The 15,071-nt window shown below is 35.0% G+C and overlaps 1 protein-coding gene across 1 annotated transcript; it reads left to right on the top strand.

Moving 5' to 3' along the window:
* Window positions 1-3,534: 3,534 nt before the first annotated feature.
* LOC149190038 (kinesin-like protein KIN-13A) lies at window positions 3,535-6,470 on the top strand. Its single transcript, XM_089412005.1, has 5 exons — window positions 3,535-3,911; window positions 4,024-4,242; window positions 4,369-4,972; window positions 5,204-5,269; window positions 6,222-6,470. The coding sequence occupies exons 1-5, from the start codon at window positions 3,550-3,552 to the stop codon at window positions 6,405-6,407; spliced, it is 1,437 nt and encodes a 478-aa protein (XP_089268131.1). The 5' UTR covers window positions 3,535-3,549; the 3' UTR covers window positions 6,408-6,470.
* The last annotated feature ends 8,601 nt before the right edge of the window (window positions 6,471-15,071 follow it).

Here is a 15,071-nt window from a genome sequence, read left to right as displayed (position 1 = left end):
ATAGGAAATACCTTGAAGAGAGAAGGAACCCGAAGATTGAATGGAAGTACTACGTACAGATTTGCAAAGTACTGAGGTTGTATTTGATGCTGTTGAAGAAGTAAAAGAAAAAAAACTTCCGACAAAATGTATATGGATAACTTGATGATGAAAGCAACATCAAATGATTGATGACCCCTAAGGTTTGTGTTTACTTATATTTGAAAGTTTATTACTGTTTGGGGTCTGTGTTCGTATAGGTAAATCTCTCCACAAGAAGTTTGAACACTTTGAAGCATGCTTGGATGGATGGATATATCTAGTTTAGGAAGAGATGAAGTATCTAATGACATATGCTTGGGAGGACATTTGGCCGACCTATGTGTTGATGTCTAGATCCCGAAGAGGCAGGGTGGCGTTGGTCATGGAGCTCCAACCTTGGATACGCACCTAGATCCCTGGCTTGATGGTTAGCAAGTAAGCCTAATGGTACCTAGACTGGCTGAAAGCTTGAGTCCATCTTAGTTCCACCAGGATAGAATACCCTGGTTAGGTATCTAGTCCGCGACATTGAGTGTTCTAGAACTCTTCATAGTTTATTTCATTGTGAGATCTTCCATATACCTTCATATGTATGTAATTATGAATACCTCCTTAGTTAAGAGGGAGTGTTGAAGAATGTAACTAGTGTCTGTCTTCATAATTGTACTTGAGTCATATATTTGTCAAAAGAAATTATTATTATTATTATTAAATTGACTTATTAAAGAATGGATTTCATACTTGGATCAATGGTCATAGGTCAAGCCTCCATTGTAGGCTTCTAGGAATTTTTTGTTGAGTCAAACTCAAAGTTTGATGTAAGAAACCCTTCTTGGGAACATGATAGAAAAATATTTGAGTGTCAAATTAAAGTCCTACCTCTCCTCCATCAAGTTGGCCTTGGTCTCCTTGCAATTTGGCCTCAAAATTAATCCTCTGCAAGTCGGCTCCTCAAATTATTCATGTCGGCCTCAACTACAGACATAAACAACTATATGTAGCCTATTGAACTTGACCAAATGAAGAACAAGTTAAGCAACTCGGAGGATTACATAACAATGAAGAAAAGAGCATTGCAGACAGCGAAGTTTGGGCTTAAGAATATATTATCATCTATAGGACAACAAAGGATTGGATAACTACAGCACTGAGGTATCACTTCATTATGGGACCGCAGTATTTACTACAGGTATGGGATATCATTGTAGGAATAAAGTACAGGACCGAGGTATCACTTTTTTACAGGAACGAAGTATTTACTACAGGTATGGGAACTCATTGTAGGAATGAAGTACAGGACTGAGGACTGGGACTCCATATGATTACAGGACTGAGCCTTCGTATAACTACAAGGTTAAGATGACTACTATTACAAGACCTAAGTATAAGAAAGTCAAAGATGAACTACTTGTCATTAGCATATGAAGAAATGAACCAACATATGTGTGCTGGGCTGACTTGATGGATAGAAGGTTTTCTTGGTTTAGGTGTCAAGAGTCATGGTTGTCTCACTGTGATTTGAATCTACTAAAGGAAGAGTTCTTGACTGGGTTTTCCCCTACTAGGGATTTTGCCTTGGCTGTGTGCCTATATCTTGTGTTCCCTTTTTGTTTGTGATCTTCATGTTTTGGCATTAGCCTTAATGATAAGAATATAACAAAAAGAAGATCTAATAAGATAATGCCAAAATAAAAGAGTAATCAAGTTAAAGAATCAAATTATATGAAGCCCCAGATTTCTCAACAGGTGAAAGGGGTAAAAGTTAAAGCTTTTAGCCAAGACTGGTTTCAAGATAGTCAATGAGTCAATATATTGGCAACTAGTGTGAAGATTGATATATCTTTCCACCAATAGACCTGACTTGTGATATGTTATTAGATATATCTCTTGGTTTATACAAGCTCCAAAAAGAAAACACTAAATAATAGAGAAGAGGGTGATATGGTATAAAAAGGGAACATTGAATTATGGTGTTTTATATGGGAGAATCATAGAACCTCAGTTGTGTGGTTATCTAGACTTAGATTGGTGAAGATCCTTGGATGACAAAAAGTCTACCATAGGCTGTGTTTAGTGTTGGCATTGGGGTAGTTTCTTTGATCAACAAGAACATGTAGTTTCACTTTCCTCTATAAAAGTAGAGGACAAAGCAGTAGTCAAAGGGGCGTGCGAAACAATTTGGCTTAGAAGAATGCTTGTATATTTGCAAGTTCATTAGGATGAACCCCAGTAATATTTTGTGATAACTAGGGACTTGTCAAGCTGGAAAAGAATCCTATCTTCAATGAACAGGCCAAACATTGTCATTTTATTTGACAAGTTGTAGAAGAGGAGAAGCTGAGGTGAAATATTGGCCAACTTGGATCATACTACAAATATCTTTAGCAAATATCTTAGCCTAGATAGATTTGTACAATTCATAGACAAACTTGGTGTAGTCTTTAGAATGACCATTAAGGGAGGATGTTAGAGCTATTGAGTTAATAACGGCCATCTAGACTATAGAGTTTAGGCATATTAATAAAGTTAGTTGTTGAGTTAATTCAAATCATCCCTTAGTGTTGTATTAGTGACTTGAATAATATTAACTCATTTTAGGGTTAGTTGTTTTCTTTGTGTTAAGTGATTGGGTGGTTTTCTGTCTCTCTAGCATACATGTGATTGGATATTGCAAAGTTTCTTATTATGTGAGCTTCTCTTGTCATTTTGAGGTTTGTTTTCTGCAATATTGTAGTAGTAGCACCCATGATGGTTGTAGAGACACAACAAATTGAAATTGTGGCATGTATAACAATGTTGAAATTGAAAGATGTGAAGTTGTAGTGAGTGTGGGTTTAATGGAAGGCAAATAAGTGGATGATAAGGTTGTTGATACACGTGTTTATGAATTCTCAAGTTGCCAACTGTCGTAGGATGTAGGATTTAGGAATGCATAATAGAGAAAGCATAGTATATTTGCAAGGGGAGGAATGTAATATGCAGGATTTATTCACATTGATACAATAAAATAAAACCACAAATAAGTAGAATATAGCCTCGAATAGCTCGATGATTTGATGCAGAAAAGTACCAGTGTAATAATGTTCTTTCACTTGCTCTTCTCTTTCCATTATTGTGATGAAAAGGAATATCTGCAAAGACTTCATCAACTGCTTGAATTCTCTAAATGGATGACTCAGCATCACAATACTGTAAATCCAGAAATGTTATTGAATAGAATGAAATATTTATCATTGTCAGGAGCAGAATCTCTCTAGTATGACTTGTTGGAGAGCTATGAGCAAATTGGATTCACGAACATGAGCAAACATGGTCACATTCACTGTGAACAATATTATTAAAAATAATATTGCAAGTAGTTGTCCCTAGCGATCTAATAGCTCGAGCAGTAAGCTTGTAATTCAATCAATGGTTTTCCAATTGATAAATGACATGATAGAGGTTTATAATATACATTCACGCATTTTCATTAGAAATGCTTCATTGTGTTGGTAAATTGGTATTCCTAGTCAATTATTTGCGTTCATTATGATATTTGACTACACTTGTCTTTGTCTGACTTATTTTTCCTTTAAAACATTGTCAAGGAAATTATGCATGAGGGAGGATGGCCGACAACAGGTTTGCATTGTTGGTTTGCAAGAATTTGAAGTCTCAGATGTTCAGGTTGTGAGGGATTATATTGAAAGAGGAAATGCATCCCGAAGTACTGGTTCAACAGGTGCCAATGAGGAGTCTTCACGATCTCATGCTATATTACAGCTGGTTGTTAAGAGACACGTTAGTGGCAATGAGACGAAAGGGGGAAAAACAGTTGGGAAGCTTTCTTTTATTGACCTGGCTGGAAGTGAACGCGGTGCAGACACAACAGACAATGACAGACAAACAAGGCAAGGATCTTTTAATGAAATAAACCTTTTCATGCAGTTAGTGCTATATTTCTCTAAATTTGTTTAATCTTGAAAATATGAAAATTCTTATTGTTTGGTGTTGCTTGTGCAGGATGGAGGGAGCAGAGATCAATAAGAGCTTGTTGGCTTTGAAGGAGTGCATTCGGGCTCTTGACAATGATCATATCCACATTCCTTTCCGAGGAAGTAAATTGACAGAGGTGCTTCGTGATTCATTTGTTGGTGATTCACACACAGTTATGATCTCCTGTATTTCTCCAAATGCAGGCTCATCTGAACATACACTGAATACACTCAGATATGCGGATAGGTGAAAATTCAAAATACTGTGCTATCACAAAAAATGATGCAATCATGATTTTTGCAGTTAGATTTTTTAGTATTCTATGATTCTTTCCTATGATAAATGGTCAGATGTGTGACTGGAGAACTGCAGGGTCAAAGGACTTTCAAAGAGCTACAGTAAAAAGGATCAAACTGTAAGCAGTGCAGCTTCTACCCCCAAGGATTCACAACCTTTGCTTCCTGTGACTTCTGGGGAGTCTTCTGATTATAATCACGAGGCTTCAGTTGGATATTTTCCTAGAAAACCAGGGGAAATCCCACCGTATTATGGTCATAATGGAGACGTGGATGGACGTTCTTCTAATGTATCTTCAAATTATTCGTTTAATACCAGAAATGAAACTGGGTTGACCTCAAATTCTGTAGAAATAGATAGATCCAACTCAAGAGAAAAGAGTGGTAGCTCTGTTAGTGGTCAGAAATTATCCTTGATGACTGCAAAATCCAATGATGTCTATGACGAAAATTGGGCACAAATGGTTTCTCCAACTGGCCGGAAGGTAACAAGAGAACAAAGACCTGATAAGCAGGTGTACTGGCAATCTAAAGAAGACATCAAACCTGATGTCTCCAGTGCTGTTTATAGCCGACAACAGCAATATATTGATGAATCTGCTTCGAGTGCTGCTTCTGTGAGACACAAGGAAGAAACTGAGTCAACAGTATATGATGGGCGCATAAATGCAATACTGGAGGTATGTTTCCTTAGAGAGAGAATATTTATGGATGGCACATCTGTATCCTTTAAAGTAACTGTATTGTTTGGTCTGTTGTTTTATAATGGCATATCTAATTACTATATTAGCTATATGTTCTGGGTGATGCTACCTAAAGAGATGCATTATTGAAAGCATTTTTATTTTCTTATTCGGCTAGGTGATTGTGCTAAGTTAAGACTAATATTTGTTTTTCTTGATTTTCTGAAGCAAGAGGAGGCTTTAATAACTGCCCACAGGAAGGAAATTGAAGATACGATGGAAATAGTACGCGATGTGAGTTTCTATATCAGGATACTGATGGCAATGGAAGTTACTGATTGCATTTCTCTTGAACTGAGAACAAACCAGAGGCATCCTATGAAATAATTGTTGAAATGATGATTTTTTCCTTTTTTGTTTTGTTTTGTTTTGTTTTTGTTTTTTTTAAATTTTAATCTTTGTTTCTTCCTTTTTGTGGTATATTTTCGCCAAATCACTCGTTCACTTTTTTATTTCCTGTTTATTCTGTTTCTGCTTTTTTATTGTGTACCTTTGTTAAGTAGTACTCGTTCACTTTTCCTTAATGTCAATAATATTTCTTACAGCATAATCCAATATATGAACATCATATTGAGTGATTGTTATATGTGCTTGCGAGTTCAGTTAATGCAAAGAATATTTGAAAATCCTTTCTTGTACTGTTACGTTTTATAAAATGGAAATACTTGCTAGTTGTATGTGAATGTGTTTTTCTATTGAAATTACTTCTTCACACCCTTGACTCTTGTCGTGCAACCACAAGATTACTGAACCCATTATAGCACCGACATTCAATTGTGGATGGTTTGATATGATTTAAATGCATGCTTTGTTATTATTATAACTATATATAACCTCAAAAGGAACATACAGTGCTTGCTTGCAATATGATTGTTTGGCATGGTTAACCTCTTAAGAATGGTGCATCAGCATGAAACTTTCCATGTTCGTTTCCCATTTCAGCGGTCCTTTTAATCTGATATGGATTAAGCTCTGCTTAATTGTCAAGCTCTGTCATGCTTCAGAGGGGAAAATAGTATTTACTTGGTTTATTTATGCTGTTTATTTCGGTTGTTTGAAACTTCGCTCATCTGGTATATAATTTGTTTGGAAAAAAAAGGTTTTGGCAAGAATACTAGGAATAATCTCAGAATTTTTGTGTGCATTTTGTTAACTTTGTAGTTGACATTTTTATTTCATTCTTCAGGAAATGAAGCTTCTCACTGAAATTGATCAACCTGGGAGCCGCATAGATCGTTATGTCTCTCAATTAAGTTTTGTTCTGTCACGTAAAGCAGCTGGTTTAGTTAACTTACAAGCCCGTCTTGCAAGGTTTCAGCAGCATCTGAAGGAGCAGGAGATATTCAACACAAAGAGTATGCAGCAATTTTAATGTTGAAGCGGGTGATGCAGTCAGTGGGTAACTGCTATTTTGAGGGGCATTTCATTCTTTTGGTAATTTTACTGGAAGGTGCAGGAGTTGGGTACAGATGAAATCAAGTGTATTTGTGCAAATGGTAATGCACTTGAGCATACATAATTTGATGGAATTATCTGATACAGACCCTTTTGTTGTTAAGTTATAAATTATTTATATATGATCATCCTCCATAACAATATGCCCCTAAATCTTCAAAGTTGTAATACTTTCATCATCGAGCAGTAATATTTATTATCCGGAGACAGTTATTGGTAATTTAATGGCTTAATCTACTCGTCGTCATTACTGCCGAAGCCTGATCTTTACTTTTGTGTTATTTGAAGTCGGATCCTAAATGTAAATTGTGCAGTCTGACCTCAAGTTTATTTAGATTTGGCTTCCGTTTTCAAAATATCTTTTATGCAGGTTAAGGTTGGAATGCATGTGTGATGGAATAATATGGTTAAAAAGAGATGATGAATATGGAAGATACATTCTTCATAATTCTTCTCGACAATATTTAACATTCTTCATCAAAATAACTGCCATTCCGCCATCTTTATTAAAAAGAAAAGAACAGAACAGAACATAACTGATTGGCATTTAATAATTTTTCTTGACAATATTTAACATTCTTCATAAAAATAACCGCCGTTCTGCCATCTTTATTAAAAATAAAAGAACTAATTGACATTTAATAATTTATCCGAAAAGGTGAAAATGGAAACCAAGAAATTGGGGTTTCTTTCTATTTTAATTTTTAAAAAGTCTGTCATCCTTGTTAAATGAAGTCTGCCCTTTTTATTAAAAAGTCTGTCATCCTTGTTAAATGAAGTCTGCCCTTTTTATTAAATAATATAATTCACTGTTCGGAAAAAAATGAAAATGAAAAGTAAAATATCGTGAGTTTTTGTTGGTAATAAAAACAATACAAAAGAAATGATGATAAAGTGGTATACATAGTAATAATACAGCTAAAATATACATATCATGATTTTGGAAAACTTTAAATGGGAGAAAACCAGTCAACAATAGATTTGTTACTATTTTATGGCTTAAAAACAACCATGTTCTGATTTAAAAGCAGTCAGGCAGCCATCATCTTGGTCCAGCCACCATGTGAGCCCTCTGCACAACTCAGGTGCAATGTAATCCATGGGCTCTAATACCCCAAGCCTGCAAAGCCATATACTGTGTATCTAACAAGTTTGACTCTTTCACAAAGTCAAGTTTACCTTAACATTCCTCATTTTAAACATCACTAGGAAAATCCATATGCTCTTCTCCCCTAGCACCTAGGTCTACTCCAAGATTTTACATGTAGGGGTACACATGCCTAACCAGGGCTTACAACTGTATGCCCATATACATGTAATTTGCAAATTTCATCTCCAAAGTCATTTTTTTTGGTTGTCTAGCAATTATGCTGTCATTTTGTCAGGTCTGCACACTTGATCACACCAGTTTCTCTCCTTAGAAGATCTTGCCTCCATTTTAGTCTCATTGATGTACTTTTGTGTTCATTTGTTAATTATTAATAATATCATTTTATTTGTGGGTAAAATCTCCATATGTTCTCACACATTTAGTGGCTATCCATTGCTTAGAATTCCTTGGCATTGGGTTGGTTAATTAATCAATGACATATTTGATGTTCAATCATTACATTCAGTTTAATTTTAATTTACATGCGTTGTTCTAAAAATGTCTAGACAATCTTTCTAAAATTCCAATTATAAAGTTCAAGCTTCATTGCATCATGGTATGAGCATTCAATAACATTGTTGTAACGTGAGATAGAAACACTGAATAACCAAACATTCTTCTCTTATTAAAATTGTGAAAAATTAAAAACCTAAATTTTATCTATTTTATTCTTGTTCTAAGTCATATTAACTATATTGATGAAAGGTTGGGTTGCTTAGGATGGTCTCTTAGGTACTCTATATATGACACTTTTCTTAATTGCATACTATTTATTAATTTATCATTATAGTTATTGTTTACTAGTTTGCAAATTTTGATAGATATGAGCTTATCCATTTTCTTATGAATGCCTATGGCATCCTGTGATCGTGGCAAGGTATGTTACAATGACATTAGAGAAAATGTCAAACTATGCTAGCTCATGGCCAATTTCAGTTTCCCCATTGATAGTAAGCTTCCTTTCGCTAGTGGCCAAAACTTTCTTAGGCTAGTAGTCATTTGTTATTCCACTGCACTTGACCATGGTGCAATCTTTGTGACCATATAAATATTATTAAACAAATGGGGAAAAGAAGAAAAAAGGAAAATAAGAACAACGACATTGCATTTTTGCTTGAGAATATCCTTGTAAATTTACTAAGCTACATTCCATGTGAATACATGCCTTTCCTCTCAAATATCTCCCTCACGTGTACAAAGAAAACTTTGTAGTCATTGCTGTTGTAGCTAAAAGGATAGAGTATTTACAGGTAATGTTGTGGGTGATCATTGAACATAAAAATATGAAGTCTCCTCACTTCGCCAGGGGCTGATTTACAACTAATTCCACTAGTGTCACGCTCTTGAGTGCGTTAGCTCTTGCTATTAACATGTCTAGAAAGCATCTCTAAGATGCTACTTCTTTCTCATTTGTGGCATAATACCTTTGATCAAAATAGGTACATCGTATAATATGTTAGGTTTTGCTGCTGTTGTTGTTGTTGTTTTTTTTTAAATTTTTTTTTTTTGGGTTGGTGACAATTCCTTTTTAGTATGGTTTTATGTTGATAAAGGCACTTGTTGAATGCACCATTCCCTGTGTCTCTTAAAATAAAAGATGATACAACATTTTACTTTGGAAATTTTTTTATGAACCTTGCGCCTTAAAAATGATGGGAAACTAATAATTACAGTTCCCTTTGATGAAACCTTCTTTTACGATGAATACAATGTATAAGACAATATTTGATGATCCTAAGACTATGATTAGTTAGTGTGTATAGGAGACAAAGGGTATAATTATAACAAAATGAGACCATGAAAGGTTCTAGCATACATAACAATATAAATGTAATCACTCAATATATAGGGATTATTAAGGAGATTTAGGGTTAACATCGGGCTTACGTAAGGCTTAACATGCTCCCCCCCATTTAAACAAGTGTTGTCCTCAACACTTGATTATATACTAGTGTTTCTGCATGAACAACTCATATTTCTATGTCAATTTTTCCGTTGGTAGGTTTTTCCATTTGATTAGATACTTAATAATTGCACGATTTTTAAGATGCTTAATCCTTGTTTCTAAGTTTGTTTTTGGTTCTAACATGGTTTTTCCTTCATGAGTATTTGGTAAATAATTTGGACCGAGATCTTGTCATCCATTACCTTTTTTAAGCAATCATGGAAGACTGGTTGTACACATGAAGATGGAGGAAACTCCAAATTTGCAAGCCATATTTCCAATCTCTGCAACACCTTATAGGGGACATAATACCTCAATACTAAGTTATTGTCTGTTTGTTGTTTGAGGGGCATCTGTTTATATAGTTGTAGTCTCACAAATATCCAATCCCCCACTTCAAATTCCCTTTCACTTTAATGCTAGTCTATTTGTTGTTTCATCCTATTTTGTGTTATAACCAAGTTGTACTTCAATAATTTGAAAACCTCTTGTTGGTGTTGTATGTTGTTCTTTACAACTTGAACCTTTAGAGTGCCTTTCAAGCGTGATGTGATGGATAGAGGATGATATCCATAAAGTGCCATAAGTGGCGAAATTTTTGATAGAGTATGGAAAGATCTGTTGTACCACTTTCTGCCAAGGGAAACCATTTGACCCATTGTGTTTGTTTAGCAAATGCAAAACAATGTAGATATCCTTCTAAATATTTATTCACAATCTTAGTTTTCCATCAAATTGAGGATAGTAGGATGAGTTGTGAGCCAATGGAATACCCAAACAAGAAAATACTACAATCCAAAATTTTTTAGTGAAAACTGGATCTCTATCACCTACAATAATCTTCAATATTACTTGTTGCTCTTGGATTGTTTCTAAAAATGCTTCTACCACTATTTTCTTTAGAAAGATGAGAATGAGAGAAAAAATGAACATATTTTGTCATTTGATCTACCAATACCAATATTCCGTACGGGAATCCTACACCAAACAGTGTGAGGTCTGATTGGGACCTCATATTGGGGAGATTGCCTGTATGTTGGTGGTATCTAGCACTGTCAACATTCTGATGCTAGAAAGAGGGCATCCAATTTTTTATAGCTGATAACGTTGCACATCCTAATCATTCTTCTTCTGGACAAGGTAGTAATACTCTGAGCACTATTCGAACTCCTATTCCCAAAGTAGGAAGGTATTCTAAATCTATTTCAGAGTTGGAATATGAGGTCAGTTATGAACAAGTATGAGCACTTTGACCTATAACTCGTCGGTTTGCAAAAGCTATTAGTTTACTCCCCGTCGCTCATAATATCTTGCATCATCCTAAAAAAAAAGAAAAAAATCACAATGATGTACTTGTTGCATTAGTGGAAGATTTGTTTTCTCCATTCTTGAAGAGTTAGTAGAATCCTCTGAAGATACAGTTCAACAAGAGCCACTTCCACCCATTAACGAAGGTTATGAGGAATACATTGTTATTTATGAACAACTGGGAGCTGATTTTGAGTTCAATGACAATTTATATAGTGAAGGAGAAGGCTCCTTAGATTCTAAAAAGAGGAGGAAACTGAAGACAGACATGGCCATCCAGGACCTGGATTGGTTGGCTCAAGGGCCTCTTTCTCTTCCAGATAACCTTCATAAAATGCCCAAATATCCAGAAAAGTTGTTATCAAATTTTGATCCAGATAAGAAGACAAAGGTAGAAGATCACATCGGCGATTTTTACATGCATTTTCAGATGTTAGAGGCATGGTATGATGATGTTTCCTGTAGGATTTTCCCTTTTAATTTAGAAGGTAGAGCAACGACATGGTAACATAGTCTCGCTGTCAATTCAGTCCATAGTTGGAGGGAAATTAAACAATTATTTTTGGAGAAATTCGTTGATGACATGACTCCCACCGTGTTATTGATGTAGCTCGGAAATAATAAGACGGGAGAAGAGGAGAAAGTAAAGGAATTCAATCAAAAGTTCAATTGCATATTGAACAAGTTTTCCCTGAGAATGCAACCACACGATCTAGTTACTATTGATTATTATATAACTGCCTTGCCCACCAACATTTCCTCTTTCATCAAATGAGATGCAAAGGAAACATTGGAACTAAACTTTGTAGAAGAAATAATCGTGGAGAAAGAATTGTGCACTATTGGGGTTACTGATGATAATGAATCTAAAGACTCAAGGAAACTGGCGGGAAGTGTCAACCTTCTTCAAGTAAGGCTAAAGAAAAGGATTAGTTAGATATTGAAAGCTTGACCAAGACAATGAAGACACTTAACAATGAGATTTCTGAATTAAAGAGACGGCCAAGCAAGACTTCCACCAGTAGAAAACCTCCCAAGTATTTCCCATTCCAAAGGAATAACAACAACAACAACACTAAGCCTCCCAAGTCTGCCCAGAGTTTGAATGTGTGTTGAATATTCAAAGTATGGGTATGGATAACTATTTCTCTTTCCATTAGGAATATCATTCAGAGAAGACATGCCCACAATGGAACCATAACATGAATGCTTTAGCCGCACACATTGTGGAGTCCTTACTAGCAGGTGAGCCATATGAATAGATGAAAGAAACATAAAAACTTGTAATGGCTGAAGAAGGTACGTGTATTGGAAATGTAGTGAATGATTTTAATTGGATTCTTAATACTGACACGAAAAGTGCTAAAGCACCACCACAAAATGAAGCCCCTCCTCAGAAAAAAATCATTGATATAGCTTGAGGATCCAAGAGCTTATTTATGAACAAGAGGTGACAAGGCAGAAATTGAAAGAAAAATTGTTAAGAAGGATCTCACCACTAATTAACACTACTCAAAATGCACAAAGTAAGTCTATAAATGCAACTGCTTCTAAGAACAGTTCCTCCAACAAGAAAATTTTGTCCATCAATCTGGAAGTGTCAAACAAATCTACTTCATACATCTCAACACTCTCTGCTAAAGGTGAAACAATCGATTATAACATAGTTGAATATTTGTAGAGAGCTCAAGCCAATGTTTCCATCTATGAGCTCACGAAGATAGCAGATTAGCATGAACTACTTGTCCAAGTGTTTTCAAAACCTTCACAAGGTGAAAAATTTTCTACCTCTCAAGAGGTGTTCGGTAAGTCTTCTGGTTCAATTGAATATGTGGTTAATGATGTAACATTAGATGTTAACACTCCGCACCCTCAATTTTTTTATTTTATTTTATTTATTTTTTATTATTAATTTTTTTTTTTTTTTTTTTTTAAACTATTTAAATTTTTAATTACAATGTCCATAATTGTCTAGTCCATACTGATGCATCTGTGAATGTAATTCCATTGTCTGTTGCTAAGAAAATAAATTCTAAATGAGAAAAAAATGATGCACAAATCTTTCAACTGGGCAGATCTCTTGTCCAAGCTATTGGTGAACTCAGGATTGTTCTTATTAGAGTATCATATGATCACTGGGTTCATCAATGTATAAATATTGTAATTGTGGAGATCCCTAAAGCCTACAACATACTCCTAAGTAGAGACTAGTCCAATGAATTACAAGGTTATTTTACTACAGATTGGTAACATTTATGGCTTCCATATAAGGGAAGGAATAACCAGATTCGAGTGGAAAGTTAATCATACATGAAATACATTTTGACACCACTTGAGGGCCACAATGAGCCTATTTTACTTACTGATTTAATATTTGGAAATTGTTTCTTAGAAATCGATCACGGGTGTTATCAAGAACAACCATCACCCATCCCACCAGATAAATAGTTGGAGCTCCTTCCTTGTTCTCCAATTGGTGAAAATCAATCTTGTAATAGAGATGTACATATTAATAGTAATAGTAGTATAAGAATTAGTCAAGTAGCTAACAATATTTGGATTTTATACGTTGATGGTTTAAAGATGTAGGATGGCTCTAGATATGGTTGTGTCGTTTAGAGCTCGAGTGTACAAAAATATTGCCAAATATGAAGCACTCATACTTGGACTAATGAAAGCCATCAATCTAAAGTTAGTCTCTCAAAGTAATTGGCGACTCAAAGGTGGTTACTCATCATGTATGAGATACTATCCAATGTGTTTCACCAAATCTTAAAAACTACCAACATGAGGTATGGTGTTTAATTAATTATTTTAAAGATTTTAATATCATTTCTGTTCCTAGGCTTAGAAATGTTGCAATAGATGCATTAGCAAATACAGCCACTAGGATGTCACTATTAAGAAATGGTTTTTCTATTAAGATTATATATTATCCCTCTATTCTTAACAATTTCCCTAATTTTCGTGTTTGTAATGAGGACCAACAGATACTGCAATTCATGGCTAATGAAAATGTGTGCAAAGATGCTACCATAGAAGAGGATGATCACGACAAGGTTATGCAAGAGACATCTAATGCGATGAAAAGAAACACTATGCCTAAAGGTGTGGTGTCCTTGGAAAATCTATGTGACCTGCAAAACTGGTTTAGAGGACCAACCAATACTAAGACTCAGAGCTCCAAGTTATCATATGAACAAGACAATCTAGGAACTCAAGAAGATCCAAAGTGTGTAAACCTTGGTACATGTTGTTCTCCACAAGAATGATGAGAATTCATTCACTTATTCAAGAAATACCATGATTTGTTTGCATGAACATACAACAATTTAAATACATATGATACTTGTATTATTCAACATGTTATTCCCATAAAAGAAGGGGTAAAACCTTTCCAGTAGAAACTAAGGAAAGTTAATCCAACATTGAGCCCTTCATATAAAAGGAATTGAGAAAGCTGCTGGATGCTCAAATCATTTTTAAAGTCAGACATTCCCATATGGGTTTCAAATTTTGTCCTAGTTTGAAAAAATTCCGATGAGATAAGGTTATGTGTAGATTTCTGCAATCTCAACTGGGCATATGATAAAGACAATTGTCCATTGTCATCCATGGGACATATCCTCCAAACAGTGTCTGGGTCTAAGATGTTTTCACTGCTAGATGGTTTCTCTAGTTACAATCAAGTTCTAGTAGTGAAACTAGATTGTTTGAAAACCACCTTCAGGACCAAATAGGGAACATTCACTTTTAAAAGAATGTCATTTGGACTTATCAATGTTGGTGCTACATTTCAAAGAGCGATGGACATCGCTTTTCGTGGCCTTATCAATCAGAGTGTAGTTGTTTATTTGGAGGATGAAACTAAGTTTTCCAAAAGAATATTAGATCATGTATGCCATTTGAAACAAATATTTGAGTGATGTCATAAATATGGGGTTTCCATCAATCCTAAGAAGAGCATCTTTGGTGTGTTAGAAGGGACTCTATTAGGGCACACCATTGCGAATATTGGAATTAAATTTGATCCCGAGAGGGTCAAATCCATTACACAAATCCCATTCCCGGTAAATAAGAAGGATATGCAGTCTTTCTTAGGAAATATTACTTTCCTGGGAAAATTCATCTTTGATTATTCTCAGATAGTTTAGCCTTTACAAGAGATTATTAAGAAA

The sequence above is a fragment of the Pinus tabuliformis genome, chromosome 3_1 (genome assembly GCF_031772625.1).
Source record: "Pinus tabuliformis cultivar Carrire ecotype Pingquan chromosome 3_1, CPIR1, whole genome shotgun sequence".
In the NCBI taxonomy this organism is placed as follows: domain Eukaryota; kingdom Viridiplantae; phylum Streptophyta; class Pinopsida; order Pinales; family Pinaceae; genus Pinus; species Pinus tabuliformis.
The sequence above is the reverse complement of the archived record's forward strand: the minus strand, read 5'-3'. Positions and strand labels throughout refer to the sequence as shown.

Bases quoted from the DNA above. Each gene is read 5' to 3' on its own strand.
- LOC149190038 (XM_089412005.1), top strand. From the start codon at position 3,550: ATGATATTTGACTACACTTGTCTTTGTCTGACTTATTTTTCCTTTAAA. The intron at 3,912-4,023 runs GCAAGGATCTTT...TTGCTTGTGCAG, and splicing joins GACAATGACAGACAAACAAG to GATGGAGGGAGCAGAGATCA. The intron at 5,270-6,221 runs GTGAGTTTCTAT...TTCATTCTTCAG, and splicing joins CGATGGAAATAGTACGCGAT to GAAATGAAGCTTCTCACTGA.